Source organism: Beauveria bassiana (assembly GCF_000280675.1).
Source record: "Beauveria bassiana ARSEF 2860 unplaced genomic scaffold BBA_S00025, whole genome shotgun sequence".
NCBI classification, from domain to species: Eukaryota; Fungi; Ascomycota; class Sordariomycetes; order Hypocreales; family Cordycipitaceae; genus Beauveria; species Beauveria bassiana.
In genome coordinates this window covers 102122-115075 of record NW_007930860.1, presented here as the reverse complement: position 1 = coordinate 115075, position 12954 = coordinate 102122, and the positions used below count along the sequence as shown (strand labels likewise).

At 47.1% G+C, this 12954-nt stretch overlaps 5 protein-coding genes across 5 annotated transcripts; 2 read left to right on the top strand and 3 right to left on the bottom strand.

The window, feature by feature from the left end:
* Positions 1-537: 537 nt before the first annotated feature.
* Positions 538-1892, bottom strand: BBA_07464 (uncharacterized protein; the record flags this gene model as incomplete). The annotated part of the gene is made up of 3 exons (XM_008602561.1): positions 538-1421; positions 1510-1673; positions 1858-1892. 3 exons carry the CDS (start codon positions 1890-1892, stop codon positions 538-540), a joined length of 1083 nt encoding a protein of 360 aa, XP_008600783.1.
* Positions 1893-2667: 775 nt separating this feature from the next.
* BBA_07463 (GTP cyclohydrolase I) lies at positions 2668-3378 on the bottom strand (the record flags this gene model as incomplete). Its single annotated transcript, XM_008602560.1, has 2 exons — positions 2668-2967; positions 3022-3378. The coding sequence occupies 2 exons, from the start codon at positions 3376-3378 to the stop codon at positions 2668-2670; spliced, it is 657 nt and encodes a 218-aa protein (XP_008600782.1).
* A 534-nt stretch (positions 3379-3912) lies between these two features.
* BBA_07462 (phosphoribosyl transferase domain protein) lies at positions 3913-7338 on the top strand (the record flags this gene model as incomplete). The annotated part of the gene is made up of 1 exon (XM_008602559.1): positions 3913-7338. The coding sequence occupies one exon, from the start codon at positions 3913-3915 to the stop codon at positions 7336-7338; it is 3426 nt and encodes a 1141-aa protein (XP_008600781.1).
* A 471-nt stretch (positions 7339-7809) lies between these two features.
* Positions 7810-9994, bottom strand: BBA_07461 (Peptidase S8/S53, subtilisin/kexin/sedolisin; the record flags this gene model as incomplete). The annotated part of the gene is made up of 4 exons (XM_008602558.1): positions 7810-7818; positions 7879-8526; positions 8578-8923; positions 9000-9994. 4 exons carry the CDS (start codon positions 9992-9994, stop codon positions 7810-7812), a joined length of 1998 nt encoding a protein of 665 aa, XP_008600780.1.
* Positions 9995-11440: 1446 nt separating this feature from the next.
* Positions 11441-12286, top strand: BBA_07460 (uncharacterized protein; the record flags this gene model as incomplete). Its single annotated transcript, XM_008602557.1, has 1 exon — positions 11441-12286. The coding sequence occupies one exon, from the start codon at positions 11441-11443 to the stop codon at positions 12284-12286; it is 846 nt and encodes a 281-aa protein (XP_008600779.1).
* Positions 12287-12954: the final 668 nt, after the last annotated feature.

Genomic DNA, 12954 nt, shown 5'->3' with positions numbered 1-12954 from the left:
GGCGGTTGTCGGCTTATGAAGTGGACGGGTTGCGTTTATGCCACCGTATAGGGGAGAAAATCTAAAATATATATAGGAAAGCTCAAGCTTTGAGTAAAAACCAGTTCTGAGGGTGTGTCGGGTTTTGTTTTCTATCTAGCATTCATTGCCTCTTGCGGTCCTAATTCGAATTTACACGCCGCGGAAGCCGAACTCATAAGGCCAGAGGAGAAATAATTACATATTTTTTTTTTCGTCTTTCCTTGCGTTGCCAATACGTTCGTCTCTCAGGAGCTCCTGCCTTACCAGTCTTTATCAATTGTGTGTGTCTGCGCTGCACCAACGTATTTTCCATGGTCGAGCATTAGTGACCCATGCTACAGGCGGTACGGGCACATGTACAGAGAGAGGAATACAGTAAATCGTGTGGGTAGACTATAACAACGGAGCAGGTCGACAAGTAGATGAATTCTTTTTTTTTAGAAGAAAAAAAAATAAAAGCTCGTCTTGAAATTAGTAAAACCGAACACGCCCGTATTTCAGATAAAATCGAAAGTATCATCTAGTGAGCGCTGTCCTTTTCTGGGACGGCCCCCAGCGGCGAAACATGTAAAACATGCCCACTGTCACTAGTGCCGCAAACACCCAGTACACCCAAAACATCTTGGAAACACTATATTTCTGATGCTCAGGGTTGTAATTGAAGAAGGAGGTGCTGAAAATTGCCGAAACAAATGTCGCTGGCAAAAATGCCAGGGTAAGGTACGCAATCATCCTCATAACTCTGCTATCGGTCTGGGCAATGAGACTGATTTGAATCGTGGTAGCCGCGTCTTCTTGAGTAACAGTGTTGAATGAGAGTTGAATCTCGTTGTGTAGCCTGTCTTTGACTGCTTCTGCCCTGTTTTGCAGGCCAACTGCAAGTTGGTCGTATAGCAGGAGCTGATCCCGGACACGCTTCTGGATGCTCTTTGCACGGAGATTTGCAAGCCCTTCTGCAGATTGACTGCTCAAATACTCCATATGCGCAGCATGAATTCCTCTAATCACATTGACCGTGACTGAGGTGGTTTCCGCAACGTGGATAGCGTGTCTAGCAAGATCGTGAAGTACACGATAGTTTGGTTTTGACCGTTCGCCGTCTCCCTTACCCATCGAGTCGTCACTAGAACCTGTGTTGGGGTATGACTTCTCAATGTCCCGGACTCGATCCCTCAAAACCCAAATAGATTTATCATGGATGGAAATCACGTCGTTCAAGACTCGATAATAAATCCAGAACGGATCTGTTAATTCGTCGTTTCGCTTCGGGGGCATGAGTGAGTCGAGAAGCGTGGTTTGGGTCTTGGGCTCAGCATCAAAAACCAGCATAATCTGGTTATTTGTGGCGCGAGCGTACGTCATGATGTTTAATTTCGTCCATGTGTACTTATTCTCCGGTTCTACAAACTTGATGAGGAAGCGTGCCCAGGTCACTTTCTCCAGTTAGCCTGATTCAGCCTTGTTCTCGTTACAACCTGTGCGACTCACCAAGGCCCGCATTGGTGTTCCCATCAGTCATGATATCTTGCGAGCCAAAATAACCATTGTGCGACTTGCAATAATTTTCCCACCAAAAGGTTGGGACGGAGAACCTTTCGGCCAGCTCTAATTTGCAGACTTTGCATTGAGAGATGTTGTTTGCCTCCACAAACCTTCCAAGCGGTTAGCTGGGCTTCTGTGCACCACTCTTTCGGTTCACATACACGAGTGCAAAGCATTCATCATGTTGTTCTAAATCGAGCGCCGATAATGGCTGTCGAATGAGGCGTCGTGCTCCGTCTTTGGTGCCGTTAATTAGCGCCCGTCGTATATCGACGTTGAAGCTTCCGGACTCACTCTGGCCCCAAAGCCAGATCACTGGCAGGCCACATTTTGCGCAACCCCCTCGAGGAGTTTCCATGGCACCGCGATGATTTTAGAAGACAATGGACTTTAGATGGTTGTTACGACTTGACTTCAAGAGAAAATACTTGGAAAGTTCAAAATTCCTCGACATCTTAAGCGCCCAGGAAGAGGGGAAGGCTGGTCAAGGACGGCTAACCCGAGCTGCCTTGCAGTCTTTCTGCATGAGAGCGGAGAAGGCGGCGCAAATAGGAGTCGTAGATAGACAAAACATGCAATACATTTAAGACATAATATGTACTGGTAATTAAACACGCGCCAGCCACGGGCTGGCCAGCCTCTTATTCGCACCTGCGGCCATTGACAATCCCTGTACGGCACGGCACGGCGCGAAGCTGACACCTGAAAAAGCGCCTTTGCCTTGCCCTCGAGACAGCCCATCTAAATATTTTCTACCTTCGGAGTATCAAGCAAATGTATACGTACCGTCTCTTTACCAGTACGGATTATAGAACGACAAGATAAATCCGACGACAAGGCCATCAATTTGGCACGAGAGCACCAACATCGACCTTGACGCTGCTGTTTGTGTGTCCGAGAAGCCCAAGCGTAGTCTTCATTCAGCCTTTCAATGTCTTTCCATTAAGCCGCATTTCTGCGATCCATCACTACGGAGTACCATCTACTCTAATACTGGGCGCAAGCACCAACTACTAAGCCAAGCAGATATGAGCCTTGTCTTGTGTCGCTATTTTATCTTTGAAACGATATGACCTTGTTTGAAATAAGTCAATTTGACTGTGACTATTTGCCAAGAGCCCTCCAAAACTCTTCTCTGGCATCCCTAACTTTCTCAAACTCTCCTAGAAAGCAGGTCGTCATGGTCGATGAGCCTATTTTCTCAACGCCTCGCATGGCCATGCACATGTGAGTCGACTCAATCGCCACAGCCACACCTCTAGGCTGAACAACGTCGAAAAGGCATTGTGCCACCTGCTTTGTGAGGCGCTCTTGTAGCTGAAGCCTCTTTGCAAAGACGTTGACGACTCGCGCTGGCTTGGACAAGCCGACAACTCTGCCATTGGGTATGTATCCGATATGAGCCTAGTCGATGGTCAGAAATTGCAGAAGATTACAGCTCAGTTGGTCAGCGCTTACCTTGCCAAAGAACGGAAGCAGGTGATGTTCACACAAGCTGGAAAATGAAATGTCCTTAACAACAACTAAGTCATGACAATCCTCTTCGAATATAGCGTCTTTGAGAATATTGACTGGGTTCAGATTGTAGCCGCTGGTCAAAGAAACGATGGCTTTGGCAAATCGTTCTGGGGTCTTGCGAAGCCCATCGCGGCTTGTGTCCTCTCCCAGAGTTTCAAGGACCAACTTCATGGCGCTTGAGATATTTTGAATGTTTGACCCATGTTCCGCAGTAGCAACATCTTCCGTATCACCTGTTTCTGTAGCCCGAAGATCCATGGTAGATAACTTGCTGCAATGTGGTTTAGGTGCAGCCATGTCGTTGTCTGGCGTAAGATAGACTTTGATAGTGCCAGGGCTTCTTCGTAGGTGTAGATGTAGTCTTCTCACAGCCTCTCCTCGAAGCAACTCTGTTACAACACGTCTTGAACCCAACCGAATTTGCTAGTTGCGTGAAAAGAACGTTCAAGGCCAATTTAAGAGGCCGGGGCCCCTCGCGGGCTAATATACTTTGTCATGTACTGTGATAACTTGGCCAGGTAGTGCAAAGTAGCAAGTGCTTTCCGATGAGTCAAGGATACACCGTCACTTCGCTAAGAAATCCCTGATTAGGATTAAATAGGCAACATGCATGAATAAAATGATGCGAAGTGAGTTACACGGCCCGACCGGTCAATCTATGTCGCCAGCCGAATATCAGGCTTTTCACTCCAAAGTTGCCTATATAACCCCCAAGGTTCTAGCATCACGCTTTTCTCATCGTTGCACTTTGTATTTTTTCCGCTTCTCAAGAAAAGTTCTCACATTCGCTGATCAGACAAAGTATAACAAGTTATTATTGAAACGTTGAGAATGGCGACCCTGGATGAGTTGAAGGAAGCGCTCCGGAAGAGTGTCTCAGCAACCTTACCGTTCGCCTCGAGGCAAACATTGTCTGACGCACAGTATGGCGCTGGATTTGAAACCTTGTTGTACGGTCCAGGACAATCAGTTTATCAATCATTCATTATCCCTCAGCTCATGCGTCTTCTTGAACACGTTTTGAAGTCGAAAAGCGTGATTTCAGTTCTAGAGATCGGACCCGGACCTCAGACCGTTTTGGGGCATCTGCCTGCCTACATGAGACAGAGAATTGGCAGATACTCAGCATGTGAGCGGAACATATCGTTTGCTGCGTCACTCAGGGATTCTCTCTGTGCCACTCCAGACACGGAACTTCCTCTCCCTTGCCTTCAAGAGCCACCTCAAATTCGTGTGGAGCGATTCGATATAGGGCACAGAACTACGGACGACTCGAACGAAGATGGCCTGGGGGATGAACAAAAGTTCGATATTGTTCTCTTTTGCCACAGTATGTATGGCATGAGTCCAAAACGCAAGTTCATAGACCGCGCACTGGCACTGCTAGCTGAGCGTGTCGACGGTGCCATGGTCATAGTCTTTCATCGAGACACAAGTCTGGATATTAACGGTTTGGTCTGCCTTCATACGGCTTCATTCCCCTCCAGCGCTGTGTCTGTGCCAGATGAAGACGAACATCTGGACAACTTTGCTACATTTATTGCGGGCTTTGCGCCCCAGCAAACCGACTCCCAGAATGCCACCCTACAAGGATGGCGAAACGTCTGCCGCGCCTTGTGCGACCAGGAGAAAAGTCATACAGGCCATCTATTCTTTGGCGCTCCCAACATCATGATGGCATTCACCCGACATGCAACCACTTTAGGAGAGCTGACAGCCGAGGTTCCATTGGCTGAGGGGATTCGAGTGAAAAGACCTCGGCACCCGACTGCGTTCGTCGTCAGACCTACAGAACTATCTCAAGTTCAGAAATGCGTTCGCTGGGCTCTGGAGCACAAGCTAAGTCTCACCATCATCGGCGGTGGCCACAGTGGTCACTGCCTGCAACCGAATATAGTCTCGGTTGACATGGCTGCATTTGACAAAGTCGATGTCCTCCGGATGAAAGAGAATGAAAAAGTCGGCCCAAGCCTGATAGTTGCAGGAGCTGGTTGCAGGAGTGACACCGTCATTAAAAAAGCTATGGCAGCAGGACTGACCGTACCCTTGGGGTCGCGGCCCAGCGTGGGTGCGGGCCTATGGCTGCAGGGAGGCATCGGTCATTTATCTAGACTGCATGGGCTTGCCTGCGACGCCATCGTCGGAGCGGTGATGGTCAGTGTTGAAAGCGGCCAGGTGTTGGTCATTGGCACCGTGCCTTCTCAACATCAGCCGAATGATGCCATCCAGCCAGAGAATGAAGCTGACCTTCTGTGGGCACTGAAAGGCGCAGGAACGAACTTTGGTGTAGTGACCAGTGTTGTGTTCAAAGCTTACCCTGCCATGGTCTACTCATTTCGACAGTGGGTGTCCCCGCTGAGCGACCGACAAGAGGCGCAGCAAAGACTCGTGGATATCGACGCACTCGCTCGCGAGCTTCCACGCCAAACCTCTGCTGATGCATACCTCTACTGCGACTCTGAGGGACTGCATGTTGCCGTTAGCATGTCTGAGTGCGCCATAGCCGGGCACGACACTGAGTCTTTCGCCGGGAGCCCATCGGCTATGACCGTCTTTCTGGGGCCTGAGAATAGCAGCAAGACTGTGGATGCTATTGGTCTGTACGACACCGAGATGTACATTTCCTGTATGCATGGTGGACATGGCGGAGGCAAGACGTCTTCATTCAAGAGATGCATATTCTTGGATGGCATAGGAAGCTTAGCTGTGGCAAATTTATTGATATCAGCTGTTGAAGATCGCCCCTCGCCGCAATGTTATCTGCATCTACTGCATGGTGGTGGAGCAATATCCCAAGTGGCAGCCACCGCCACTGCTTTTGGGTGCCGAAACTGGACCTTTGCGTGCGTTATTACGGGTGTCTGGCCCCGTGATCAAGATGGCTCTGTTACTGCTCGCGCTGCGGTGAATTGGGTTTACGATGTTGCGAAGAAATTGCAACCCTTTAGTACCGGAGCGTACAGCGCAGATCTCGGGCCGGACCCGAGAGACAAAGAATTAGCAATGCACGCGTTTGGACCAAATCGGCTGCGTCTATCTCATCTAAAACGCATCCAAGATCCACACAATGTCCTATCTTTTACTTGCCCCCTTCCCCAGCCTGCATCGCAGCAGCGGCTTATAGTTCTTATCACTGGCGATACCGGCGTCGGTAAGGACTACTGCGCCAAAGTCTTGGCCTCCGAGTTCACGAAGCATCATGAAGATCTGCGGGTGCGGGTTGTTAGTATTAGCGACGCAACGAAGGCACAATACACTGCAGCGACCGGGGCGGACCTTGCCCGCATGCTTCACGACCGTGCGTACAAAGAAGAGCACCGGCCAGCCCTGACAAGGTTTTTCCAAGAACAATTGTATCAACAACCTATGCTCAAAGAAGATAATTTTCTAAGCCTAGTTCATGATGCAGGAGATGTGGGCGTGCTTTTCATCACCGGAATGAGAGAAGAGAATCCGGTCGCAGGGTTATCATATTTAGTGGCGCATGCTCGACTAATTGATGTCCGTGTTACCGCGAGCACAGAAACTCGGCAGGCGCGCAGAGGTTTATTGGGCGATGATGCAGATACTGCCAAAGATGGATATGTTCCCACTCTCAGCTTCGACAATGAAGAGACTGGAAACGAGGCGGCGAGACAATTCGCGGAGCGCTCTCTTTTTCCATTTCTGCACAGTGACTTGCGACGGCTAGAGAATATGGTGCCCCCTATCCCAGGCTTCCCACGTTCAGGCATCTGCTTCCGCCACGTGCTCAACATTGTACAACAGCCGGGCGGCTTGGGATTGTGCACAGCTCTCCTACGTACTCATTTCCCTGGCAACTGGAATGGCATTGATGCCATTGCGGGCTGCGAGACCGGCGGGCTTATCTTTGCGTCGGCGTTGGCCATCAGTGTCATCAAGCCGTTGGTGCCTATACGTAAAGCTGGCAAGCTCCCCCCACCCACGGTTTCCGCAGACAAGTCCTCATCGCATATATCATCGGCGTCATCCAATGCCGCGATAGATACGAGAATTGAGGCAGATGAAGGCATACTCTGCAAATGCAAATCCGTGGTGGTGGTGGATGATGTATTGGCAACCGGCAAGACGCTTTGTGCTGTGCTTGGTCTCTTGAACAAGGCTGGCGTTGCTCCCGAGTGTATCAGCGTTATCATCGTGGCTGAATTTCCTGTTCATCGTGGCCGACAGTTATTGTGCCGACGAGGTTTTGAAAAAGTCGCAATTCGCAGTCTTTTAGTTTTTAATGGCAGTTAAGATAGAAACGACGCTGTCATCTCAGCCTCATCCTCTCCGCCCACTCACTATATACAATCCACTCACATTAATATTATATAACTAATATAAAGTAAAATATTAAATAAAATACTTTTTAAAAAATTATTTAATAATACTTTTTTATATAATAATCTTTTTTATCTTAAGTAGTTTAACTATTATTAATATATAAAATAAAATATATTTTATTATTTATAGTTTTTAAAATCTAATAAACTTAAAGACTAAAAAGTTAAATAAAATATATTAAAAGAATTAGTTTAAATTAAAAGAAGCTAATAAGAAAAAAATAATAAAGATTATAAGATAATATACTAAAAAAAAGTTAAAAATATAGAATTAATTATAATAAAATAAATAAAAATAAAGGTAACTAAAAGTATATTAATAAAAAAATAAACTTAAAAATATAAATAAATAAACTTATTTCTATTACTTAGGCTGCTAAACCTATGCTAACTGTTGAGTTTTTGAGCTAGGAGTATTGGTTACTGCAACTATAATATTAGACAACCTTACTCCTTGAGACTGCTTAATAAACTTGGACAAGCTTAGATATGCCCACTTGTCGACCATCGTCGTTGCAATGTTCTTGAACATTTCTCTCATCCCGCTCATTTTCCACAGGCTTAATAGCATTATGTCGTGTTGAAACTGTAAACTCTGGCATAGTTCCTTCTCATGTATCCGTGCGTATCCCAGCAGTATTGCGGCGATGCCGGCAGCGATCGGCGTCGCCACCGAGGTCCCGGACTTGCACACGTTTGCGCCCTTGTGTTTGCTGGCGCTGAGAGATGCTCCTGGAACATCCTTTCCCAGTGTCATGAAGCATGTACTGGCGTCGTAGTCCGGTGGGGGGTTGAAAGGCTGCTGCCAGCCGGTATCGTCGCTCCCACGGATAGAGAAAACTTGTGGGCTGTTTGCCGGGAACATCTCTGGCCTGTTACCACCGTCGTTGGCCGCTGCAGCAAAGAAGAGAATTTGTTGGTTTGTTTTCTGGAGCGCCTTATATATAGCGTTACTTATAACTGGCTTGTCATCAACATAAATCTCATCGTCAAAGCCAAACGACATGGAGATGATGTTGGCCCCGCAGCACTTCCATGCCCACTCGATAGCCTTGGCCTTGGTTAGCCGATGTCTGCCTGCGTACATCATATGCGACATCTATTATGGAATGTGATGAGGCAACGGGCCAAAGTGCAAACAACGACTTACGTTGGCAACATTTTGGGTAGAATATTGCAATTCAGATGTATCTCGTGCTACACGAGCAACGTAAATGTCAGCAGTCGCTGCCACTTGCATCAGCACTGACAAGACGTGTGTTCCGTGTCCATCCTCATCCTTTCCTACGGGCTGGGCCTTCACAGTAAAGTCTCTCCAGCCCTTGAGTCGTTTCTTTCGCTCCCTGTTAAAGAATATGGCATCGGGGTCATAGCCGGTGTCTAAGACAGCGATGCGGATTCTTTTGCTTGCGAGCACTCCGTTGTTTTGGAACTGACTGTGTAACTCTTTGGCAAGAGAGCTGCGCTTAATATTCTCTAGCCATGCTTCAGCCTTCCTTTTGGTAGAATATGTTAGCTAGATATATCAAACAAAGTGGATGGGCAGACAGCGCCTGCCAGTCAAGGACGAACATTGAGACTGTTGAGGCTTGTTGAATCCCATTTGGGGCGACTTCAAAAGATTGAGATGTATTCGCGAGTAGTGTTTCTGACACTGAGTCTTTTGATATATGACATTTCTTGGACATCGCGTTATCGCCCTTAACCAACTGACGTGCGATATTGCCGGACTCGTTGATCCAACCAGCATCTCGAAGCAGCTCCTTAAGCGGTACGACGACTTTTCTATAAAGCATTGCACGTCTCTCCTCAATATGAAGCTCCTCCTCCATTTGGAGGGGTGTTTTCGTTGCATCTTCGGTTGTTGGTGGCCTAAAGACGCTCTCACTGGCACAGTTTGCGACGATAATGCGATATTTTTCTAACGACTCGGGATGCTTCAAACCGATATTGGGCCATTTATCGCTTGTAACTCCTGTACGAATTCGTTTCGCATTGTCATTGATTCTCTTCTCTGGGGTAGTTGCCGGCTCGCCGGGTTTAATTCGCTTCTTGGAGCGTCTCTTCAGACCGAGCTCGTACAGTAAGAGGCCGAGCGCAAGTACATGAGGATATCGATGGATGAATTTTCCCAGTGGCAGTCGCTCCACAGTTTCTACCTCCCTCATATCTTCGAATGGGAAGGCGTAGTAGGGTGCCCAGTCAACACTGCGCTCACGACCACCCTCATCGTTTTCACTCTCATCATCGTCTTCTTCTTCTCTCTCCTTCTCTTCAAAGAGATGGATAGATTCTGTTGTCCAATAAATGCGCATAAAGTCTGAATCATAGAATTGCCAAACAGATTTGGCTAGAGTATAGGCGAGGAGCAGCTTGCTCTGAGGCCCCAAGCAATTTCGTTCAAGCACTTCAACAAGCGGAATGCTTCTTTCATCTGCGACGTCAACTTCGATATCCTCCGCGCGATCAAGGTCGAAAATCATTTCGTTAACAATACGAACGACCATGCTCACTGAGCCGATATCGTTGCGAAGAAGCTCACAGAACTCAGACGCAGACGTAAGCATTGTGGTACAATCTGATATCGGTAGGGGCTGGGTGTCATTGTCGTGCTTTGAGACTGCAATGTCGTTGCCGTCTGTGTTATTGTCGAAATGTAGTTGACGTTTTTTATATTGCTTCCTGGTGGCTCTAGGTCAGCAAATCCTGCCTTGAACCTGACGGCGAAACCTGCCTCGGAACACGAAACTGCAAGTGTTGCCACTTGATCTTTTCGAATCGAACCGAACCTTCCTTCGAGAAGACTGTGTGAAAAAGAACATCGTTGTCGGCTGTGCTCATAGTGTCCCCAAGCTCAAGTCTTCCCCAATGCCTTTTCCGCGGCTCCATGGATTGATTGGGCGGCCCACAGCAGCAGTCACCATATTTTCGGATAACCTTATATAACGTGTCATAAACATGCTTTGGGTAGCTCGGATCTTCAACTGATGTCTTTTTCTCCGCATCTCCACCTTCTAGTGGTTTCTTCGTGGCTTGCAGAGCCGACGCTGCACCTTTCTTGGTCTGATGTTGAATCCCTTGGAGGCTCGTGAGAAAATCAAAATATGGCTTATTCAAACTTGAGCTTGACGCAAACCTCTTCACACTCTGAACAACTTTTGGAGGTGTATTTGGCCCTGTAATCAGCGTGTTGAGCGTTGGAAAGCGGGCAGACAGCTCGTTTCGTTGGCTTGACTCGGATAAATTGTTTTTGGGAAACTTGAGAGGCGAATTAGTATATATCTGTAATGAATACGAGGTTATAATGGACTCAAACCGTGCAGATCATTTCCAATAAGCCTAATAAATGCTCCCATCTAACGATCCTATCTCTTTGGTCTTCGTGCTCCCCATCAGCTTTTTTTTGGTGATCAATCGACACAAACGCTAGAACACCAGCCAGTTTACCCAGGTTCCGGACAAGTTCAAGAGATTTAGGGTTCTTTCCAAGCCGAAACTCTTTCAAGTGTTCACAGGCAACCTCGGAGATCTTTTCTGATGCACACTGAACGAGCTCTGCACGGCAAAGGTGCCCCATGACGGGCTAACGATGCCTGGATGGTTGACTTCGAAGTGGGGTTATGTAGATTTGGGAGACAGCTCCGGTATGGCGGCTCGACAAGGCTCGATATCACCTTGAAGGCTGGTAGATATGGTCTCTGATGGCTGGATGAGGTGGTAGCGACACCAGATTGTGTTGTTGCCGCCGCGCACTCACTCGTGAAGTTGATAGATCTCGCTCTGCGTGGTCTCCAAGGTGTAAGACACGCGGCACTATATCGTTTGCCGGCGGGCTACACTGGGAAGATACCCCGCATCTTGTGATTGATCTTCCTCTTGATTGGAGCACTGATGTTCAGCTGCAGTCTGCCTGCCCAACCCCGCTTCGGGCAACAAACAGAGCGAAGTTATCAGCAGCGTGAGCAACCTGACTGATTCCCTATGAATTCGATAAGATTCCCTTCTGAACAGCTATGGCCAACATCGCAACATACATCTTGGCTCCAAACTTCAGTTACCACCCTAATACGTCCATTTGTATCGGCGATATCGTGCAGTATCCTGATGATCCCACCAAACCGCTAAGCAGTGTCCCGGATGCTGAAATCTCTGGGAAGACCGAGAGCCACTTTGACTACGACAATGAACTGAGCAGCCAGAACAGTTTCTCTCTTCGCGGCAGCATCTGGGCGAATTTTCTCGAGAAAGCCACTGCTAAGATTGACGGCGGCAAGAGTGACGAGCTGCTGACTAAATACACGGTCCGACGGCTGGAGACTGTCTACTTCAAGAAGCAGCCGACAGATACAGAAGCTGCCAAGCGCATTGAGAGTAGTAATGATGTCAGCGCAGCTATAAATTCCGGCCTCTTGGGAAAGAAGCCTGTTTTTATGATCACTGGACTGAAGATCGCTCGGGGATTTACAGTTTCTCGCTTAATCGAGTCCCAGAGTGATGCTGCCGGCAAGCCGGGAGCCCCGATTGCGGATGACGTTGAGGTAGGGATGGATGTGTCATATCATCATAAGAAGGGGCTGGATCAAAAACATCGCAGTGGACAAGACATCGTGTTTGCATACCAACTGCACATGATTACCCACAAAGGCTGGTTCCATAAGGCGGTGGATATCACTGTCTATAGATCACCTGCTTCCTTCTTGAATGAAGAGGAGAAGGGGAGGGTAGACGCTGAACCGATTGTGGTGGCAGAAGTTGACGAGTGCATTCTGCGTGACTCTGACAATGAGCTGGAAATGGAGGCTGTCAGTGCTGAAGATGGTGGTAAGGATTGCAGATGTATTATGTTCTGCCAAAATTGACCGGGCCACGGATCAGAAAACATGGATTCGTCGGTAGTGATATTTGAGATCTGTCTAGGAATATACTACTAGGTATAGGAAGAGAACATAGTTAATAAAAAAGCCATCTAAATATATTTACTATCTTAAAGAATATATATAACTCCGCATGGATTAATTCTTTTACTTTATATTATATAGCAGTATTCTTAATTAATTTTTAATAATTCCACGCTGTTGCTGCTATTGCGACCCTTGCTCGCATCGCAATAAATTACCAACGGCCATGAGAGCGCCCTTGACAAGGTAGAGTTATCAATGTATGACTTACGCTACACCACCTATGCAGCTTAAGCTACCTAGTGCACTGCGTGCTCTGCCCGCGAGGATGGTGACTGCTGCTGACCAGAAAGAAATCCACCATAATACTGCATTCGCTTACGGGGCACCATTAGGACCGATTTTTATAATATTACTTTTTTATACTAAAGCACTTTTAGGTTAATATACCTTACTATTAAAACTATATTACTATACCTTAAGATAACTGCTATATAATTTATAACTTAAATAATTAAAAGTCTAGTATTAAAAGAAAGTATATTTTATAAAGACTTTTATTATATATTTTTTATAAATAACGTAGTTAATAAGCAAGTTATATAGATAAGCGAGTCACACACCTATCT